Here is a 22,282-nt window from a genome sequence, read left to right on the forward strand (position 1 = left end):
TTTTCAATTTCATTTAAAAATTTGAGGATTATTTTTTTTGGTAGATTTGGAATTAACATTATAGTTCGTTTTAAAACTTTGTAAAAAACGTGCGTGGCACAGGACTTAATCTACTACTAGTTTGATTTAATACAATGACTATAATTTTATTTTGCTATTTGAAAATTGTCGGAGAAAGATTTTTTGCTTTGAAAGGAAAGTAATCAAAACGAAAGGGAAGTCAAAACTCAAAACAACATTAGTTTAACCAAACGCTCAAACCTCCTTTGTCAAAAAAAAAAAAAAAAAAAAACACCAAACGCTCAAACTCATACATTTCAATTTTTTAAAAACCAAAACACTTTAGCGGGCAATTCAAATTTCGCACATACAACTCTCCACGCTGGCAATCCGTGTAAACCAAAACCAACCAATAGAATCAACCCCACACTCCCCTATAAATACCAAAAACCCCTTCATCCATCTCCTTACTCATTCACAACCTCTTCATCTTCCTCCAATCCTTCACTCTTCAACTTTCTCTCTCTTCAAATTTTCTTCAACCTTCAAAAAATGGTCGGCAAAGATGGCGCCACAGTAAAGAGCACTGCCGGAAGAGGCCAGCGTAAGAGCGGCGTCAAGTCGGTTTCTCGCTCTTCCAAGGCCGGTCTCCAGTTTCCGGTGGGTCGCATTGCGAGATTCTTGAAGAAGGGTCGATATGCTCAGAGAGTTGGGTCTGGTTCTCCTGTATACCTTTCTGCTGTTCTTGAGTATCTTGCTGCTGAGGTATAATTTCTCTCTCCTCTTTTTGATTTTTTTTCTTTTGGGTTTTGGTTGAGTATTGATAGATTTCTGGTTATATGATTTTTAAGTTTCAATTATTTGTTTGTTAGATTTGAAGTTGAATTGAAACTTCTGGTTTTGTAATTGATTTTAGATTTCTGATTAATTTTTCATTTGAATTTTGTTTGCTAAAATATTTCACTTGAACAATTTGTTAATTCTAAGGAGTTTATTGTGAAACTTCTGATTTCTGATTGATTTATGGTTTCTGGAAATTGTTTGCTTTTGAACGATTTTGTTAATTTGGTAGAATTTATTGTGATATATCAATTCCTGATGATTTAATTTGATTAAATGACGAAGTGTGAGCTTTTGTTCTATTTTTTTTTAGTACTTGAATCTGAATGTTTGAAATTGATGTAAAATTGGTGAATGAATAGGTTTTGGAATTGGCTGGAAACGCAGCAAGAGACAACAAGAAGTCAAGAATCATACCAAGGCATATTCAATTGGCTGTCAGAAATGATGAAGAATTGGGTAAACTTTTAGGGGGTGTGACAATTGCTAGTGGAGGTGTTCTTCCTAAGATTCACTCTGTTTTGCTTCCCAAGAACACCGGCAAATCTAAGAGCGACAAGCCTGAAAAGTTATCTGAATCTCAGGAATTTTAGGGTTTCTAATGAGGGATTTCAACAATTTGGGATGTTTTTGTTAATGGTTGGAAAAATATATTAGTAAAAGTTAGGAGTATATGAAATTAGGGTTTTAGTTGATGGATTTACTAGTGTAATTTCTGATGTTATTGCTTATTGAATATTTTGTTCACTTATATAAAAAAATGGTTATTTGGTTATTCCTTCTATATTGCTGCATTTTATTCCTTTTGTTTTGGATTGTTTTAATTTACGAGCTTAAGTTTTATTTGAGAGCTAAATGTTGTTGAAAGGGAGAGAGGGGAAAGAATAGTTTAGCTTGCATTTAATCCATTGAAAATGAAATACATAGCAAATATAGTGCAAAAGTAAGCAAATATGAGTAAAAGATTTAAGATTATGATCTCATGATCATTAATTTATCATGCCTAACATTAATCAACTAAAACCGCTACTATTATGACTCTACTAACACAAGCTAATTACTTAGGACTTTAGGAGTTAACTAACCACTAACAATTTAAAGTAAATATTCCAACAAACATAACATAATCTTGTACTTTGTATTTGCTTAGGGCCTGTTCACATTTACTGATAAACATGGGCACGGGCCGTGCCTGGCCGTGTCGTGCCTGAAATTGGCACACCCCAGCCCACGTGCCTTGCGGGTCGTGCCGTGTCGGGCCGCGGGCTAAACCGTGCCACCCTTTTTTTTTTTTTTTAATAAATGAAAAAAAAAAACGAATTAAAATATATATATATTTTTAGTACAACTTAATATATGTGATTAATTTATGTTTATGTTAATGTTAATATATTTTGTTTTCATTTTTTGAACAACTTTATTTTAATTTAGGTTATATAAATTATTTATCTAATTAATAATTATGTTTAAGTTTATTTAAACAAATAAAAACAATTTTATTAATTTAGCAAAAAAACAACAATGCATATAATAAAAAAAAAATACGAGTGTGATAATCCGAAAACACAAAAAATTGAAGAATAACTTATTTTATTATATGACGGTAGCCGGTACGAATGTACGATAATTCAATAATACAAAATAAGTAATGATAATTAAAAATCGTACAATAGTGTATGAATATTGAATAACTTCATTTATTATACGGAATACGAAGTTCGATAATACAAAAAGAATACAATAGTGTATAATGTAAATATGTAATCATGTAATTATTATTGGTCGTCTTCGTCTTCGTCTTCGCCTTCGTCTTCATCTTCGTCTTCGTCTCCTAGAGGTTCAAGTTCATCCGCCAATTGAGTTGATTGAGAAGTATGAGAACTAAAAGAAGTCGACGTTCCTTCATCGTCGTCGTTTTGTGCATAAGTACGATCTTGAGAACGAGTTTCGGCATCCAACCAATCCTTGAAGCAAACACACATTTCAAGCGTTTCGGGTTTTAGTCTTGTTCTTTTATCGTCTAAAACTCGTCCCGACGCACTAAAAGCTCTTTCGGAGGCGACGGAGGAGACTTGGATAGCAAAAATACCACGAGCCATTGCCGACAAAATTGGATGTTTCACGGCTTGTGATTTCCACCAATCGAGGATGTCGAGGCCAAACTTCTCTTCATCGTCCATGCCTTTCATGAAGTCATAACTTAAGTACATTTGCAACTCCGAAACATCGCTTTGTGTTCTCTTACTTGATGATGATTCCGTACCTTAAAACTTGGACATCATGTTAGCAGCTTGTGCAAATAAACCTTTGGCCCGTTTACTTACATTTTTGGATGTTTGAGAAGGGGCAAATCGAGACATGGTTCCATATTTACTTTCATAAACTCTATATAAAGAAAAAAACTCATCCGTCACCTTATTTTTAAAAGTTTCAACATCATCTTCAAAATTCATGTTACTATAATAAATATCAATTAATAAAAAGGTGCCATCATATTTTTGTCTAGGATCTAAAATAGAAGCAAAAATATAAATCATAGGAATATCGGTGTAATATTTACGCCATTTTTCCTCCATGGATGGAAGATATTCACGATAAACATGTTGTGATCGGTGTTCCGCAAAAAGTTGTGCAAGTAAACATGCATTGCTAAGAAAAGAATGAGAACAAGGATTATATACAGAAGAAAAACAATGTGTCATACCATATAGTAATTGTAAAAACTGCATATATTTTTCACAATTAACCCAATCATCTTCTAGTAAAGCACATTGTGGAAATTTCATATTATAAAAAAGTGTTAAATGAACCTTGTACTCGATTGCCCGACTCAACATTTTCCACCTAGTTGGACAATCCGGTGCTATTTTTATGGTTTTTATCCGTTATTGCCTGCAAAAACCTTTTCATTTTTGATATCTCATGTTAGATCTATTAATAGACATAATAGCATTCCTTATTTTGTGATAAAATGGACCAATTGCTTGTGTTCTATCCTTCACACACAAGTTAAGAACATGACAAATGCATCTGACATGAAGTGCATCTCCATCTAATATAACATCGGTCAATTGGGATTTGACCAAATTCGCACTATATGTCATAGAAGTTGCATTATCGAAAGTCATAGACATGATTTTATCCCTAAGACTATATGCATCAATGGCTTCCATTAAATGATGTGAAATGTTAAGACCGGTATGAGGGTATTCAAGCATTTTGAAATGAATGATGCGTTTTTGTAACAACCACTCATTATCTAACCAATGACAAGTAACACATAAATAGTAAAGTTTGTACCCACCATCCCATGCATCGGCGGTTAAAGAAACTCTACTAGGAAGATTAGCTAATTCATTTACTAATTTCAATTTGTACTCTAGATATGTCTTCATGGCAGTTGATCGAACGGTTTTTCGGGAGATTTTTTTTGTGTTTTGGTTGTAGTGCTCGGTTAATATAGTTGTTGAAGGCATCATTTTCGGCGAAAAGAAAAGGTTGTTCTACATGTACAATCATTCTCCCAAGTTCATCCCTATCTCTCTCGTAATTGTAAATGAAGCCTTGTGGATGGAATTGAGAAATTTTGGGTTGGGGTGGATCATTAGAAGGTCTACCACATTTTTTTGTATGTCTAGTAAGGTGTCCCGTCCCTCCCTTAGTATCGGCCGAGAAAATTTTACCACAAGTCCGACACTTGGCTTTTTGTCCATTTTTACTTAATTGATAATGTGCCCAAACTTCACTCTTTCTTTTGGTTTGAGCAAAATCCTCTTCGGTACACCACTCTAATATGTTAGGATTTTGGGTGTTGGGAATTTGGGTGGATGGTTCACTCGACCCGGAGGCTTGTGTTTGGCTACCTTGGGAAGGAGGAGAAAAAGGAAATTCATCTTGTTGAAATTGGGTTTGTTGAAATTGGGTCCAAGGAGCCATATCATCCATTTGTTCTTGCCCTCCTGTGTTTTGGGGATGAAAGAAAGGGGTGGAAGTGTTTGGAAAGGGCATGTTAGGGGAGGGAAAGGGCATGTTAGAGGGGGGGGGGGCATAGACATTGAAGTGTTTGGGTTTGGTGATTCCCTACGTTTTGACTTGGCTTTTCTAGTGGAGGAGGAAACGTTCGGGTTTGATGCCATGATTAATTAATAATAATAACAATAAAAGTAACAATAACAATAATAATAATAATACAACTAACAATAACAAAGTAACAATTAACAACAATAATAATAACAATAACAATAAGAATTAATTAGTAAGTAGTTTTTATATAAATTAAATTTTTAAAAATAATTATAATAATAGTAGATTACTTGGATCAATGAGATCCCAGGTAGGAGAAGTTAGGAGCGACGTTGTCCAGAGCCCAAGTCCCGCCTTAGACAGATTTCAACAATCCAAATAACCCACAATTAAAATAGAAAGTAGTTTTTATATAATTGAGTAGTTCCAAGAATACAATAATAATAATAATAATAATAATAATAATAATAATAATAATAATAATTAACAATAACAATAACAATAACAAATTAAAATAAAGTTGAGTTAGATCTTACAATGACGCTTCAATGCTTTCCCAAATTTATAATTTCTCGAACTTATAATTTCTCGAATTTTTAATTTCCCGAATGTAAATATAACAATTTTTTTTTTTTTTTTGGTAGTAGACTAATAAAAGTAATAATAGTAAAAATGTAAAATTTATAAGAGAGTAGGAATTTTTTTTTTCTTTTCACAAAAGAGAGCAAAATTGTATGATTTGTAGGAATTTGAGAATTGAGAATTTAAGAGTAAGAAAATTAGAGAATAAGAGAGAAGAGATGAGTTGATGAATTGTGAAATTTTTGGAGGAAAATATGAGGTATTTATAGGGAATTTGGGTGGGAAAAGGGGGGAAAACTAGCCGTTTTATAGCTGTTGGAAAACGACCAAAAACGGTTAGTTTTCCAACGGTCAAGGCACGGGCCGTGCCGGCCACCGTGCCACCCGACGTGCCACGTGCCATGCCCGTGCCGAAATCCAGAAAATTGTTCACGGCACGGCCCACGGCCCATAGGTGGGCCGCCGTGCCGTGCCGGGCCGGAGTCGTGCCGGGACCGTGCCGCCCGCGTGCCGGCATGGGCCGTGCCCATGTTTATTTACTGAACTGAGTTGAACTGAACTGAATTGAACTGAACTGATTGGAGCTGAACTGAACTGAACTGATTGGAACTGAACTGAACTGAACTGATTGGAACTGAACTGAACTGAATAGAACTAAGCTGAAATGAATATTTTATGAGAGAGGGAAATTAAGAGCTGAACTGAACTGAACTGATTGGAGCTGAACTGAACTGAACTGAACTGATTGGAGCTGAACTGAACTCAACTGAAATTAAGTAAATGTGAACATGCCCTTAGTTGAGAGTAATATGATTATATGAAGTACTTTGTAAATTCTTTAATAAGTTAGTGTTTAAACATCTGGTTAATTTCGAGCCCAAGAACGACTTTTTACAATTAACATAAAAGTGTTAAAGTAATTCTAATTCAATGGAGAAGTAGCAAATTTGGGAGGGAAACTGAAATCAGAGGATGAGGAAATGGGGGATGGATAAAGGAGGTCAACGAAATTGAAGAGTTAGAAGATGGTGGATTTCCAATGCTCATTTCCATAAATATAACTTTCATCAATAGTTAAAAGTGCTGGAAGCCTAGAATTGTACTTCCCCTTTCATTTAAGCAATTTCCTAATAACCGTGCATGATTCAAAACGTTAAACTCCCTCCGTCTCACTAGAGTCTAGACTAGATTAACAAGAAAAATGTTCATTAAAAAGGACGTTGATTTCCAATGAAACATCAAACATTATAATTTTTCAAATTATTTGAACACAATCAATCCTATAATCCCCTATAAATACCCTACACTCCTTCCATCTTCTCATACATTCAAAGTCTCTTTATAATCCTCTTCAAATTTTATCAGCAAAAAATCGAAGCACCTAAAATGGCTGGAAAATATGGCGCCACAATAGTGAAGGGCAATGGCGGTAGGGGCAAGCGAAAGAGCGGAACCAAGTCGGTTTCTCGGTCCACCAAGGCTGGAATTCAGTTTCCTGTAGGTCGCATTGCTCGCTTCTTGAAACAGGGTCGTTATGCTCAGAGAGTTGGAGCTTATTCTCCTGTATTCCTCTCTGCTGTCCTTGAGTATCTTGCTGCTGAGGTACCATTTTCTTTCTCTTCTTTCTACATTTTCCATATTTTTTTTTTGTAATTTATTTAAATTATTTCTGGTAGTTTGATTTCATCTTTGTTTAAAGTTTTGATTTGAAGTTAATGTGAAAAATCTGATTTTGAATACGTATGATTTTTAGTCCTAATATTTCTTTTTACTACAATTGCGCTTTTTAAGTAATGATATTTTTAAGATGCTTGATTAATTGTTTTAGATGAAATGGTGATCAACTTCTGATTGTTATGTTTGAATTTATAATGAAACCTCTGTTTCAGATTTCAATTTCTGATTTTTAATAACTTGTTTGTTCCTTGCTATTAATCATGTTATAGTATATATCAAATTCTGTTAATCTAATTTTGACGAATTAATGAACAATGAATTGAATTGATAACGTGAACAAACAATTCATGTAAATTGTAAGTTTAAATTGATGTTTGAAAAAAGTTTGATGTAGAAATGGGTGAATGGTTAATGAACAGGTTCTGGAATTGGCTGGAAACGCGGCGAGAGACAACAAGAAGAAGAGAATCAAACCAAGGCATATTCAATTAGCTGTTAGGGGTGATGAAGAATTGGACAAACTTTTTAGCTCTGTCACAATTGCAAATGGAGGTGTTATGCCTCATATTCACAAATCTTTGCTTCCCATGAACACCAGCAAATCTGGGAGCAACAACGGCAAAAAACTTTCTAAATCTAAGTAGTTTTCGGTTTTTTGATGATTTGGGGTTTTCAAGAATATGTGGATGATTTGGTCTAGCTTATTACGGTTGGAAAAATATGTTAGTAAAAATTAGGAGTAAATGAAATTAGAGGGTTTTAGTTGATTGATTGACTGGTGTAATATTTGATGTTTTTTCTTATTGAACAATATGTTCACTAAAAAAAGAGAAAATACTTGGTACTTCCTAAATCCTAATTACTGCATTTTGTTCCCTCTGTTTTGGATTGTTTTAGTTTACGATCATAGGTGTTAACTGACAGTAAACCTACAAATATAATGGTATATGCTTTCACTTGATTCGAATTTGTTTGTGAAACATTATTGCTAATCTTGTTAAGATATACGGAGTATGTAAGTGTCTACGATTTTACTAGTTATTTCTTGAATCACGCTCTTCCTTTTACTTTAACAAAAGAGATTGAATTTAATGATGTTAATTAATCCTAATTTAAATGGAGTAGTAAAATTCTTTTGGTTGGAACTTGGAAGGGAAGATGAAGTGAGACAGTTGGAGAAATTAAGAAAGGTATCAAAGGAGGGATAAATCGAAGAAGATAGATGGTTTTCCGTTGCTACTATGTCTATCAATAGTACGGAGTATTATTTAGCATAGATAGAGAAGTGATGAACAATTGAGGAGAAGAAAAGTATCAGGTAGAATTAACGTACTCTATAGCCTATTTCTTTGAACTAAACTAAGCTGAATTGAACTGAAAATGAAGTAAAATATGAAATAAACTAAATTGAAAATAAGTCCAAAAGAATAAGGCCTTAGTATGGACTAGTATGTTAAAATTACAATATATGTAGGAGTATGATATTAACTTAAATATGTCTTTCTATTAACTGTGTTGGGTGCTTCTGTTCAAGCATTATATCAAGCATGAGTTGAAGCACTCATTTTAAGGTGAATTGGAGATTTTTTCAATTGCAAGGGAGTTATGTGAGTCCATCCCCATTACTGCAATTTCATCATAAATATCATTATGATAGAGGTGACAAATGAGTGGTACCGGAAATTTACAAAGAAAAACACATGTTTGGGGATAAAGGTCGTCCATTACCACGAGCCACCACCATTACTATTTACTAATATGGACATATGGTCATGGTGTCATGGTTAGTAAGATGATACTCATATAGCTGCATGCCTGCAAGGTATACACTTTGTTACAGCTATCAGGAGTAGTTTTACACATTTTCTATTCGGATTTGGATTGCAGATAAGCATATACGTATGGCGCCACTGTACGTACTATGTAGTACTACATGCTATGTGCTTCCTCTATGGCTCTATTAGTTGCAAGATGGGTGGAGTAACTCAGTAAGCCCACTAAACTTACACTAGCAAATAGCATTGTGGGATTGTTTGAAAAAAAAAAAAAAAAAAAAAACAATGTGGGATAGCTCACATGTGAGTTTTTGGTAAGTACGTATATGTCTTAAGATCATTAAAATTTACTCACAAATTTAAATTAGGACCAATAGTCAGAAATTACGTGTCTTAATTAGGATCATTAGTTATTTACTGGTGGGAAAGTGATCGAGAAGGATTGCAAGTACATACGTGTCTGAGGTTTGGATTAGTCAAAATTTAATGAATGGTTAAGATTTGATCTATTTTAATGATGGGAATTTTATTGTAGCCATTTGAAAACTATACTATATATTAAGGTAATTAGTAATAAACATACGTGTCTTAAGACCATTGGTAAGTACAAACGTGTCTTAAGACCACTGGTGTGTACACACGTGTCTTAGGACAATTGGTTTTTATCAGTGAAAGAAATCAAGAAGTATATGTAATAATGTTTTTATCAATGAAAGAAATCAAGAAGTATATGTAATAATGCTTTTATCAATGAAAGAAATCAAGAAGTATATGTAATAAAGTTTTTATCATTGAAAGAAATCAAAGTATATGTAATAATGTAATTACATATAATAAGATAATTGGTAAATAAGATTATATATTGACCAAAACAGTATTTTCTTTTGTACCAACAAGAGTTTTAGCAAAAGAATCTTTGGTTAGTAGGTAAAGTTCTCAAACAAAGGCTACAAAGTTATAATATACATTTGATGTCATTATCTTCTGATTAGATCTCCTTCAATTTTGTTTTGTTAATATTCTTAATCTTTGACAGCTTATCTTACCACATTAAGACAAAGTCTACAAATCATTGACTAATTGTTTACTGTCAATTTGTTATTAATACAAACTAGCATTTGCATGGTATATAACTCTTTGCAGGGGTCACTTGTTAGTTCACCCTGCTTATTGTCTAAAGCCGGTTTCGCAAAATGACTATTGAGCATGACGAAGAAATTGGTGCAAGAGAAGCTATGCAAGATGTTAAGAAGCCATTAATCGAGCATCGAAAGATCAATGGCCACGAAAACAAGTCTTCTTCTCAAGGCAATGCTGATAAAGGGTCAAATTTAGTTGTTTTTATTAGTACTATGGTTGCTGTCATGGGCTCCTTTGAGTTTGGTTCTTGTGTAAGTTCATTTATTCTTATAAATTCATCATTTTCTGTTAATTAAATCTGTGTTTGAAATTGAAAAAAAATTCTTGTTAATGTTTATAGGTTGGATATACAGCACCTACTCAAACATCTATAATTAAGGACCTCAACTTATCAGTGGCAGAGGTGAGTGCAACTTAATAACCTTAAGCTAATATTACTTTCGCAATCATAAATTATTTTGTGGCATGATCTGATATGAGACGGTTTTATAATAACTTACCATTAAACAACACATGAGGTATTCATCTCTCTCTCTCTCTTTTTTTTTTAATTTTTATTTTTTAAAATTTTTTTTTTCATTTATTTTTTTTATTTATCTTGTATGACATGGGCTCACAATAATTTGTCATGAGACCAAAACACTGTCATTTACTCTATGATGAATTGATTGTTAATATTTCGTGATTAAATATTACAGTAAGACTTGCTTTGGAATATCTTTTAATATTTCGGGATAATTATTATGACTCAGCTCCACCTAAGACTTTATATACCTTGTTGAACAGTGAACACAGATTAGGGAGCCTATTGTAAATGCCTGAAAGCCAAAAATCTACACATATCTTTCATATGAAGAAAATAATCATGCATTTAATTTTGTCAAAAAAGATAAATTTCTGATTTAATGTAAATGTAAAATATACACTGTACTAATGATCTCTTTCCAGCTGGGGTAGTTACATTTTCTTGATTCTTTGCACATAAACCTTTTGTTTCTGATTCATTTCAAAGATACCAAAAAAATTACATCAAACCCATCATCAACAAGATAGATTGTAGTGGGTTGTTTTTGGAGAATTCGCAATTTCCATTATACATCTGGGTGTCCCTAAGTTAGTGTGTGCCTAGCTCTAGGGACACCTAATATTACATTTTGGTCATATGTAAATTCGGGGCTAACTAATAAGAGAGCTACACATGAGCAGAAAGTAGCCTTGGCTGTTCTTAGATCTAGATACACCTGGGTGTATAATGATCACTCCCGAGAAAATTTAAGTCATTCATAACAATGTACCACATAATGATTAATAAAAAATGCACATATAGCACCAATGGAATGAAGTTTTTTCAATGTTTTTAATGCCATTGTAGCCATTGCAACAAAAAGATCCACACCATTGATAAATGATAGACTTATTGATATTAAGGATTTAGATCTTCTCATTATAATACTATAAAGTTGCTGCCTTTGTAAAATATGTCACCAAATGCTTGGAGTGAAAATTAGGATCAAAGTCATGTAAATAGTGCCATAAGTTTTATAAGTTAAGTCATGTACTTGACTTTTGAACTAGCCTTAGAAGTCTTAAGGAAAAAAAACAGCAGTATTAATCAGTTTTTATATGGACTGAGACTGAGAATAGAAGTAACTTTCATTCTCTAATGTGTCATTCATGAAATCTTCTTCTGCTGCATCTTTCAGTTTTCGTTGTTTGGTTCCATTTTGAGCATTGGAGCTGTGCTTGGCGCAACCACCAGTGGACGTATTGCTGATCACTTAGGCCGTAAAGGGGTAACAAACATTCTGAATTCCACAGTTGAAATGACAATCTTCCTTATGTTAGACTACCAAATACTGGATGAGTTTTGATACTCGTTAATGAGTTGCATCGAATTATTTGTTGTTAAAAACAGGCTTTAGCTATGTCAACTGTTTCATGCATTATAGGATGGGTTGCAATTTACTTCTCTCAGGTAACTGCACTCTAAATCATTTTATCTCCAATAACACTAGCTACTTTGCAATGAGATCAATTTTGCAGACTAATCACGCTGCATTCTACTCAATTTTTTATATCTGTAGGAGGCAATTTCACTTGACATTGGAAGGTTTCTGACTGGATATGGCATTGGAGTTTCCTCTTATGTGGTATGTTTTCGGCTTTTGCATAATTGCATTCCCTGTCAATATTGTGGTTGTATCAACATAGTATTGATGTTATTTATATTAGGTACCTATATACATAGGTGAAATTGCACCCAAAAATCTCCGTGGAGGTTTAGGCACACTGAATCAGGTATGTTAACATGGCCTAATCACTATTTAAGCTGCATAATGAAAAACAAAAAAATGTGGGAATAGATTCATAGTGGTTATTTTTGCAGCTTATGATTGTGACTGGAGCTTCAACTGCTTGTTTTGTTGGAACAGTTGTCACCTGGCGAGTGCTAGCACTAACAGGTGATTTTTCCTCTATAACATACTCATTGAAGTGTATAAAATCATGAATAGTACTGTTTTTTTACAGATTGAAAAGCCTCACTAATGTATTAGCCTTTTCTTTTGCTTCCCTTGTTTTGGCATTATGAAGGAATCATACCGTGTATCATTCTTTTGGTCGGTCTCATTTACATACCGGAATCACCTAGATGGCTGGTAAGATGTGACTGTGACTGTCATTAGCTCTTACCATATGTACTGATAAATAAAGTAAAATGCAGGCAAAAGCAGGGCAAATGAAAAGGTTCGAAAGTGCACTGAGAATGCTTCGAGGGAAAGATGCTGATATTTCCACTGAAGCAAATGAAATTCAGGTGAGATTCTTAATCATAATCACATTATAAGAACACGTTGATGCAAAGGGATTGCGATGAAGTCCTCCAAATTGCTGCATAAGTGATTGGTTAACTTTCTTTGATGACAGGAAAACATAGAAACTATAGAACACTTGCCAAAAGTCAGGATGCTGGATCTTTTCCAACAGAGATATAAGCGTTCAGTCACAGTGAGTCTCAAGCTTAACACCTCAATTTTTCTAATCATGAAAACAAACCAATAAGATCTTACTTTGAAGCTTCAGCATGAATCGTATTTTTGACAGCATGTAACAGCTTTCAAGAGACATTTTGTTGTGTTATTTATGTACTTCGTATAATACAATATCATTGCATAAAAACATTTTTTGGTTTGTAGATTGGGGTTGGACTTATGCTTTTGCAACAACTTGGTGGTGCTAACGGCATGGGATTCTATGCAAGCGAAATGTTTGTTGCTGCAGGTAAGATAGTGGACTTATAATGTGTAGATATGTTTCTGTTCAATAAACTCACCAGAGTGGTTTTCTATTTAGTTATTATTGTAGATTAAAATTTTCAAATCGCGTTATGCTGTCAGGTTTTCCTTCAGGCAAATTCGGAATCATAATGTATGCAAGTATACAGGTATTCTAGATCACAGTATGACTTAGTTTGTGAAAGGCACTGAAAGCTAAGATAAAATACTAGCAAATGAAACTAGAAAATTAAATAAATTGTAAATTTTGCAGATACCTATAACAGCAATTGGTGCAGTGCTGATGGACAGAAGCGGCCGTAAACCTCTCTTGTTGGTAAGTTCAATCTTTGCAACTATACATCAGGGAAAAAAAAGTATGATGGAGCATTCAGATTATAACTCGAATTGCAGGTTTCATCTGCAGGAACATTTTTTGGATGCTTTTTGGTAGGATCAGCATTTTTAGCTAAGGTAATACATGCATCCCATAAAAACATCTACACAATTTCTCCTACATTACATGATTGTATCATAATGTGTTTATTGATTCTATTGATTCTAAGAGGTGTTATTGTGATACAGCGCTTTGGATTTTTTGTGACAGAGGCTCCGTATTTAGTCCTAGGAGGAGCATTGGTAAATCGTCTAATCTAAACCAATGTTATATGAATAATATGATATGTCATGTTGCTGTTTCTCTGTTCCTTTTAAATAAACTGCAATTCTCTCAGCTGTACATTGGCTCATTCTCTATTGGAGCTGGAGCGATTCCATGGGTTATGATGGCAGAGGTACGACTGTAATTCAAAACATACATGATACATCCTTTGATGCCTTTACTGTATGATTGTACATGAAGGCGCCTTTCTTCAACTTTCATGTACATCCTGAGCTGCATTATTAACCCCTTGTGTAAATATGTCAAAACTGAGATATGAAAATTAATATCTGATTAGCATGTGGCTTAACATCCAAAAACTCAAAGTCAGATATATAACAAAGGTTTGTAAGCAAGATTATATTGCGAAATGGTTGATGTATATATAGTATATACCCTTTTGCATCAAACTTTGCTTGTAGTTGGACGTTTAGCCACCTATGAAAAACTGTTAGTTAAATTGATGTCATCTTACGGAGTCATGCTAAAAGTTGAGATGCATTCATGAGTGCAAGCAAGCCAAGAAAAGGTCTTAGGTGAAACTGTCTTACACTAACTTATTATGCGATGAAAAGAAAGTCACCTTAGTCTCACAATAAGTACACTATTGTTGTGTGACTACGTATCTACTAATATGACAGTTTAACGTGCTTATAAAAACGCAACAGTTAGTGTGAATTCATCATTCGAGCCATAATCTAAATGATTTCGACATATTCGTTTAGTCATAAGTACTGATTAAGTTAATGTTTATGTTAATCCTTGCAGATTTTCCCAATAAATGTGAAAGGGGTAGCAGGAGGTCTGGTCAATTTGGTGCACTGGTTTTGTGCATGGGCAGTTTCCTACACTTTTAATTTCTTCTTTAATTACAGTGCTGCAGGTAATTTGTTTGATTTTTTATTTTGTATGCTTAAAATTAATTATGGACTATAAATTAGTTGGGAAAATATCAGTTTATTTATTTATTTTTGTTTTCATTTCAGGCACCTTTTATTTCTATGCAGCAGCTTGTGCCCTTAATGTCCTCTTTGTGGCAAAATTAGTGCCAGAAACAAAGGGAAAGACTCTAGAAGACATTCAAGTCACAATCAACCAAATAAAATAATAATTCATATTTACCTTTAATTTTACATGTTCTTTAAATTTGAAACTTTTTATTTTAATGGTTGAGGTTTATTTGAAATTTAATAAAGGATGAAATTGAAGATTTTGCATTTTTTTTTTGTACATATGACAATATTGAGATACATAGAGAAGCTTTATATTTGGAGAGTGTAGATACAATAAGGTCCCAATTTCACCTATATTGAAATAAAATATAGCCGATTAAAATAACTTTTACTAAAGAGTAATTTTCTTTCATGTTATTGATTTTTTCAGAGTAAAACTTATATTTATCGAATTAAAGACTGAATTACTAATTAAACCCAATTTTGATAATAAGCAAAATTTTAGCTAGCTTTTAGTTGAGACAAACAAGCTTTATTATGACACAAGAACTAGCTAGAACTTGTGTTAGATGCAATAAAGCGTTATTTTGTGCAATACTCGTATATCACATAACTCTAACAATACAAAATTTATTCCGTATTATTCAAAGTAGTTCTTTTAGAATTGGTAATCTGTATGTTCTTGTAATAAACTTCAATATATTTTTTACACACTTGTGAAAAATTTAGATTAGTACTTTTATGTAACTCCATATATTTTTTTGCATATTCATATTTTGCAAATGCATGTTCCAGCTCATATCTTAACAATATGACATATAATTTGATTAATTTCATTATCATCAACGTCAATGTGTCATCTACTATTGTCTATCAAATGGACTTGTATTTAACATAAGATTGAGACGTTATTTGTATGACATTACCACCTTTTGACTAGTTGTAGTGGGTTGGGCCATGTTTAGTTTTCTTAGAATGCCCATTTAGATATAGGCCATGAAGATATACTTAAGGGTAATCTTAACTCATAAGGTCCATTTTCTACTTGGTTTTTTGGAGTACTCATTTTTGTGAACTTTTTGTCCAATCTTTTTATTTTTAGACAGGAGGGGAAAGGAGGAAAACCTCCACACTAGCCAAACCTCCTACAGCTAGTAGCTAGGAAGTGTGCCTTATGTACCCTGTCACGATTTACTTTAATACATACAACATAGTTTCTTCTACAAGCTTCATAATATATATCATAATATATATCCTTAACAATTTGCTTCAGCTCCTATTCTGCTTGTTCAGGGTCTCTTAATGCTGTGACCACTTGAGCCGAGTCGGTTTTAATTATTATATTCTTTTCCTCATTATGAACATGCTTGAGAACCTCCAGCATTGCTAATCCCTCTGCCTGTGTTGGGGTAAGAGCAAAGATTCTCCTGCAACCTTGCACCTGCTGCACATTGGGATATTCAGTAAACCATGCTATTGCTGCTCTCCATTGTCCTTTACTATACGCTTTCTCTTCCTTCCAAGCTGCATCCACACACACTGAAACAAAATGATGTGTTGAAGCAGCTCCTGTTTTCCAAATCAGTGGTAGCGTAGCTTCCTTAAGGCTTTGAGTAGCAAACTTTAAATCTTGTCTTCTGGTGCTGCTATTCTCCCACTTTCTTGCGTGCAACTGAGCCAAGTCCAAAATAACTTTCGGGTTGACACTCACGCCTTTGAAAATGATTTGATTTCTGTGTAGGCCAGATTGCCCAAAGGATTGCCACAAAGTTGATCAAAGCTCCTGAGCCATTAATCAAACATGTCATACAATAGTATAAAAAATTAAAGATCCATTCCTTGCAAGACAGAAAGGGAGGGTTAGTTGAATTGATCCTTAGAGTTGAGGTTGCCCACACTCTTTTTGAGATCTCACAAAATCTGAACAAATGGTTCATATCTTCTGAGGCATTATTACAGAAGTTACAGCCACCATCCAAGTGGATGCCTCTCTTTTCCAGATTATCCCTAGTAGGGATAATATCCTGTGAGATCCTCCAGATAAACATCTTCAACTTTGGTGGTAAATGAGGATACTTCCACCACAACTTCCAGAATGCCTTTGGTTTTGGTCTCCATATTGAAACAAGAGTCTGTTTGGCTGCTATCCAGTAACCTGTCTTAAAGCTGAATTCACCCTTTCTCTCAGCAATCCATTTGAATTCATCTTCGCAATTCTGAGCAGGGATATGTGTAGACAAGATATCTCTAGTTGTTGCTTCATCAAAGTTCCTCCAGATCAGCCCAACATTCCACCTTCTATCCAAAGTCATTAGATCACTAACTCTTTCCAGAGTAGCTTCTGCTCCAGTACGCAGCTGAATTCTGTTATCCCTTATCCACACATCTTAAATAATACTTATGCTCTGTCCATTACCTATCCTTCTTCCTATCCCTTCCTTCATTAAGTTGACTGCCTTGACTAAACTTTTGGCTGCCCATGAACCTTTCCTGTAGATGCGTCCTTTATATCCTATGGATATTGGATCTCCTCCATATTTGGCAGCAAAAATTTTACTAGCTAGAAGGTTTGGATTCTTGTACATTCTCCACCCTTGTCTCATGAGTAGGCTAGTATTTATGTGTTCCATTCTTTTTAATCCCAGACCCCCCTCATTTTTATGTAGTTGAAGAACCTCTTGTTTCCTCCAACATATAGCTTTCTTTACTTCATTAGAGCTCCACCAGAATCTAAGCAGAAGGCCATTTACCTTTTTTACTACAGCCCTTGGACACCAGTACAGAGACAAAATATGTTGAGCCATAGCTAGCAAGATACTATTAATCAGAATTAACTTCCCTAACTGGTTCAGCATAGAAAACTTCCACGAAGTAATTTTTTGCTGAATTTTGTCCAGGATGCTGTCAAATTTAGAGCTCGATCTTCCATCCACATCCATGGGACAACCTAAGTATTGACCTAGAGCCCTGGAACTCTTAACCTTCAATGGTTGTGTAATCCCCCGTATTTTTAAATATTTTATAAATGAAAATTTATTTTATTTATAATATTTATTTGTTATTTTTCATAATTTAATTTCAAAAGTTTCAAATTATAATCTGGGTCGAAAATTTTTTGAACAAATTATTTTATGCACCTTTATTCTACAATTTATGTCCAATCATACAAGCCTAACCCATTTGTTTACTTAATCGATCCATTATTTTTATGAGGCCCAATCTTTCTTTTTACCCTACAATAATTCTCTCCTATAAATATCCCATGAATCTCCAAAAATTTCCCACACAAAAAGGTTAGTCTTATTTTCATCCTCCTTTGTTTCATTATTTTGCTTAATGTTAATTTAATTGTTTTGGGTTTTGATTTTAGTATAAAGATTATATTTTTAGTATCAAATTATATTTTAATGGTATAAAGATTATAAATTTCAGATTATATTTATGTTATAAATTTCATATTTTATGAATTATAAACCTAGGGTTTCAATTTATTGAAAATCATGATTTTAGGGTTTTTATGAACAATTGATTTAGGGCTTTTATAGTAATGATGTTTTGAAATTTTGGTGATTATAACTACTAATTAGTTTTACTTAATTCCAGATTATTTTGAACACATAGATTCGTGTTTTAATTTTTAGATTTCCGTTCGTTAATATTAATCCCGTTTTAATCCCAATCAGGTTCTAAACTCATCCGATTTTGACAAAAAGTAGTGTTTTCCATGTGGAAACCACGTTTTAAGAAAGACTCACTACCTTTGGTAGTGAGCACCACCCTCTCGAGGCCAAATTCAGCCTCTAAATATGATTTTCGGGCAGTTTTTGATTTTAACGAAGTTTTTACATACTTAAAATATTATCCTTGAGTTTGATTAATAAAATTAATTATGTTTAAAGTTAATTAAGCATAAATATATGTTTTTATTGAAGTTTCAAGTGTTGGAAATAGTTTCTAAGTACTACTTTTGATGTTTTATAAAGAGGGTTTAATCACCCATTAAAAAGAGAGATTTTAGGGGTTTTTATATAATTTTCAGATTTTTATTAGACTTTGAACTTGCTGTAATTTCATGTATAAGAGTGTATTTTAAGGTTTTTATGAAGAAAAGTTTAAAGAACTATATATAAGCCTTTAATTTTAACAAAAGGGAAGGTTTTAAAGTGTTGTTTGATTTGGATTTTGAAGGTTTTAAAGTAAGTTAGTATTGCTGTAAATTTAATTGATTGGGTATTGATTGAGATGTTATTATTTGGCTTAGGAGAGGAGTTTATTGAAGGTGATTTCTAGTTAGTAAAGTGGCATACCAATTCGTTTGCTCAAGGTACGTACAAGTTACAAAACCTTGCTTTTAGGTGCATGTTTAAGGACGGATCGAGAACTTAGTATCATGTCTAGGGATGACTGGGTTAAATTGTTTGGTTATACATTGTGAATTTCCTTTGACGTGCACTATTCCTTATTGTAATTATTGGTTATGTTCTAATTATGCAAGGTGCGCTTAGAGGCAAAGGTATGTGATTGGTGAAATGACTTAATTATTACTCATTCATGATTTAATGAAATAGGATGAGTAAAGGAATGGTTCATGTCTTATAAGACAAGGTTAAGAGTTTGGGGTGCCTTATGCACTCAAGGTGTTTATACACCGAGGTAGTAAAGAAATAAATAATAAATGTTGCTTGCCACTAATAAATCAAGAATTGAAATTGAAAAGTTGCTTTACTTGATTGAATTGATATTGGATTGATTGTATTGTTATGCATATGAGTCATCACCAAGTCTAAACCTGTAAATCACGTAAAGTGCAAGATGGATGAGCAATAAAACTCTGGATTGGTGCACTTCTGGAGTAATGACAATCAGGGGTTGGGGTACATGGGGTATTAGCCGTGTACTTTTCTCGAGGCCGTCTGATCTACGAGTCTCTTATTTCAAATATTTTTCAAAACTAGGAGTTAGGTGAGATCTCATACTAACTACGGTCACGGAGTCGCGCCCGTGGTCGTTGGATGTTTATTGATGTTTCCGAAAGGAGGCATGGGGTTTTTCTTTTATTGATGTTCCAAATGGAGCATGGGTTGGACAACCTTGTCTATTGCGTAATCCAATGAATAAAAATAATGATTTACCTATTATTAATTAATGGAGTCTTAGTAATATAAATAGTTGAGTCGTGTGTTGAGTCTATAATTTAATGATGCATGATGATTGATTATTAGTAGCATGTTATGGAATTCTTAATTTATTTTGCAGCTTGTATGTACTCAGCTTTGCTGATTGCGTGCTTTGTGTGTCTTTCTTTGGTCATGGCCTTCGCCTTTCAATGACCCTGTGACGATCCAATTTTTACACTTGTAATATTGGGGAGCAGAATTACCACAGGTTCTTACACATGCAGCATTCATCAGAGTTGTGGGATCTTGAGTAGAGAGTTGGTTGTTTCATTTTATTTCTTTTGCAAGTTTGAATTTATTTTAATTCGATTTTATTCGACACTATTTCTTTTGGGTTTGAATTTATTTGAACACTGAATTTAATCACTTACTACTTTTATTGGGTTTTGAATAAGGGCCTTAATGGTTCCAAGTTGTATGACTTAATTTGGTTTCATTCGTTGGTTTTGAAACTTATTTATAACTGATTTAGTTTTTCCGCTGCTATTTTCTGATAAAGCCTTAACGTTTGAACACGTGGCGGTAGCACGCCAGTAATTCTCTTGAATATTGTTCAGGGTCCTCAGAGGTTTAAAGAGAGAATTATTGGGGTGTTACAAAGTGGTATCAGAGCTTTGGTTCGATTTAATTACCACTAAAGTTACTTTAAAAGTTTTTGGGCGCCTAATGTTTTAAATCTTATGATTCTGGATTTTATGATGTGATTTAAGGTTAAACTTTAATTTCAAAAAAATTATTTTATTTTAATTAAAATAATTCGGCAGTTTAAATAAAATATATGTATTTTTATAAATTACTATGTTATTAATTATTTTTGAAATTAGTTGAACCTGCGTACTTATTTTATTCTTTGATCCTTAGTATTATTTATTTTATTTTATGTGTGAGATTTGGGTAGTCTTAAGAAGGGCATATAGGACAGATGATATCTTTCTATGTGCATTATAATTTAATTCTTGGTGCCATTTATTTTGAATGTAGTTTTTATGCAAGTTATATTTAATTGTATATGTTTTATATAATCATGCAAATTTGGGTGTTGTGATCACCTAGAATCATGTGTAAGGATTAAAGAATACAATATAGATTAATTTGTGATGATTTGTGCAATGTAATGTGTATGTATGGATGATCATTATATGAAGCATGTAATTATGTGACTATTTGGTTATGCTTATTTAATGATGTTATTTATTATTTATTTGGTGCTTTAGGTTATTGGTAAGATCTATATTTTTATTATTTAATATCTCCTTCAATTTTTGCAACCAATGAGTGTTTATTTGAGAAACCTTATGATCAAATTAGGAATGTACTTGGAGAATTGATGAATATATATATTTGGTGATGATAAACTACGCGAGAGGAGTGTATGAATTTTGCTTTGGTCAAGCCGCATACTTTAAGGAGAGTGGAGACTCTGCTTTTTTGTAGAACTAGGTAGTGAAAGATGAGTTTTTGTTGTTTTGAATTGCCATGAGAATTTGAGGAGCATAACTTTGGTGGAAAGAGAATAGGGATACGATTCGTGAGACAATTGACTTTCGTTAGGAGAATTTGAAAACCAAGCTGGAGAGAAAAAAATTTTGAGGAGCCCATGGATTTATAAACATGGAAATATAAATCAGGCCTTTTGGGTTAATAATGTATTAACAATCATTATGGATTTAATGAATCGAGTATTTCCATGAGTACAGTAATTCGATATATATATGGCTTTATTAATGATATCTTGCTATACTTGAAGAGTGAGGAGAATTATAATAGACATTTGAGGATTCTGTGACATTTTAGGGACGACTTGTAATATGCTCAGTTTTCGAAGTGTGAATTTTTATTAATGAAAGTAAGTTTCATTTTGGGACAAAAAAATTCAAGTGGTGAGTAAGTGGTCTACACCTAACAATGTGACCGATATAAGTTGTTTATTGGGATTAGATGTTTAAAGAGGGTTGTAAAGGACTTTTGAGGATTGTTGTATATACATTGATGAAAGAGAGTTAGTTTGAATGAGATGAGAAGTGTAAACAAGCCTTTTAACTCTTAAAGAACATTTAATCGTTGCACTTGTTTTAGTCTTGCCTAATAGGAGTGGTGGCCTTGAAGTTTTTACTTAATGGATGTGTGTTGCAACAAAATGGAAAAAAATGATAATGCTTCTTGCCAAGACAAATCTTATGAG

General features: G+C 33.4%; 2 protein-coding genes and 1 pseudogene across 2 annotated transcripts; all 3 read left to right on the top strand.

Moving 5' to 3' along the window:
* The first annotated feature begins 480 nt into the window (after positions 1-480).
* On the top strand, positions 481-1,552 carry LOC145616196 (histone H2A-like). The gene is made up of 2 exons (XM_081670891.1): positions 481-765; positions 1,203-1,552. The coding sequence occupies exons 1-2, from the start codon at positions 553-555 to the stop codon at positions 1,431-1,433; spliced, it is 444 nt and encodes a 147-aa protein (XP_081527017.1). The 5' UTR covers positions 481-552; the 3' UTR covers positions 1,434-1,552.
* A 5,279-nt stretch (positions 1,553-6,831) lies between these two features.
* On the top strand, positions 6,832-7,766 carry LOC145616871 (histone H2AX pseudogene; annotated as a pseudogene).
* Positions 7,767-10,076: 2,310 nt separating this feature from the next.
* LOC145616872 (sugar transporter ERD6-like 16) lies at positions 10,077-21,690 on the top strand. Its single transcript, XM_081671590.1, has 19 exons — positions 10,077-10,288; positions 10,378-10,440; positions 11,741-11,830; positions 11,953-12,012; positions 12,122-12,187; positions 12,270-12,335; positions 12,424-12,499; positions 12,630-12,694; positions 12,760-12,852; positions 12,963-13,043; positions 13,232-13,316; positions 13,433-13,479; positions 13,584-13,646; positions 13,724-13,783; positions 13,895-13,948; positions 14,044-14,103; positions 14,739-14,853; positions 14,957-15,054; positions 21,652-21,690. Exons 1-19 carry the CDS (start codon positions 10,091-10,093, stop codon positions 21,688-21,690), a joined length of 1,479 nt encoding a protein of 492 aa, XP_081527716.1. The 5' UTR covers positions 10,077-10,090.
* The last annotated feature ends 592 nt before the right edge of the window (positions 21,691-22,282 follow it).

This window comes from Chenopodium album, chromosome 26 (genome assembly GCF_948465745.1).
Source record: "Chenopodium album chromosome 26, dcCheAlbu1.1, whole genome shotgun sequence".
Classification (NCBI taxonomy): domain Eukaryota; kingdom Viridiplantae; phylum Streptophyta; class Magnoliopsida; order Caryophyllales; family Amaranthaceae; genus Chenopodium; species Chenopodium album.

Coding starts and splice junctions, on each gene's coding strand:
- LOC145616196 (XM_081670891.1), top strand. CDS start 553: ATGGTCGGCAAAGATGGCGCCACAGTAAAGAGCACTGCCGGAAGAGGC. Junction 766..1,202: donor TTGAGTATCTTGCTGCTGAG/GTATAATTTCTC, acceptor GTGAATGAATAG/GTTTTGGAATTGGCTGGAAA.
- LOC145616872 (XM_081671590.1), top strand. CDS start 10,091: ATGACTATTGAGCATGACGAAGAAATTGGTGCAAGAGAAGCTATGCAA. Junction 12,013..12,121: donor TTGCAATTTACTTCTCTCAG/GTAACTGCACTC, acceptor TTATATCTGTAG/GAGGCAATTTCACTTGACAT. Junction 12,695..12,759: donor CGGAATCACCTAGATGGCTG/GTAAGATGTGAC, acceptor AGTAAAATGCAG/GCAAAAGCAGGGCAAATGAA.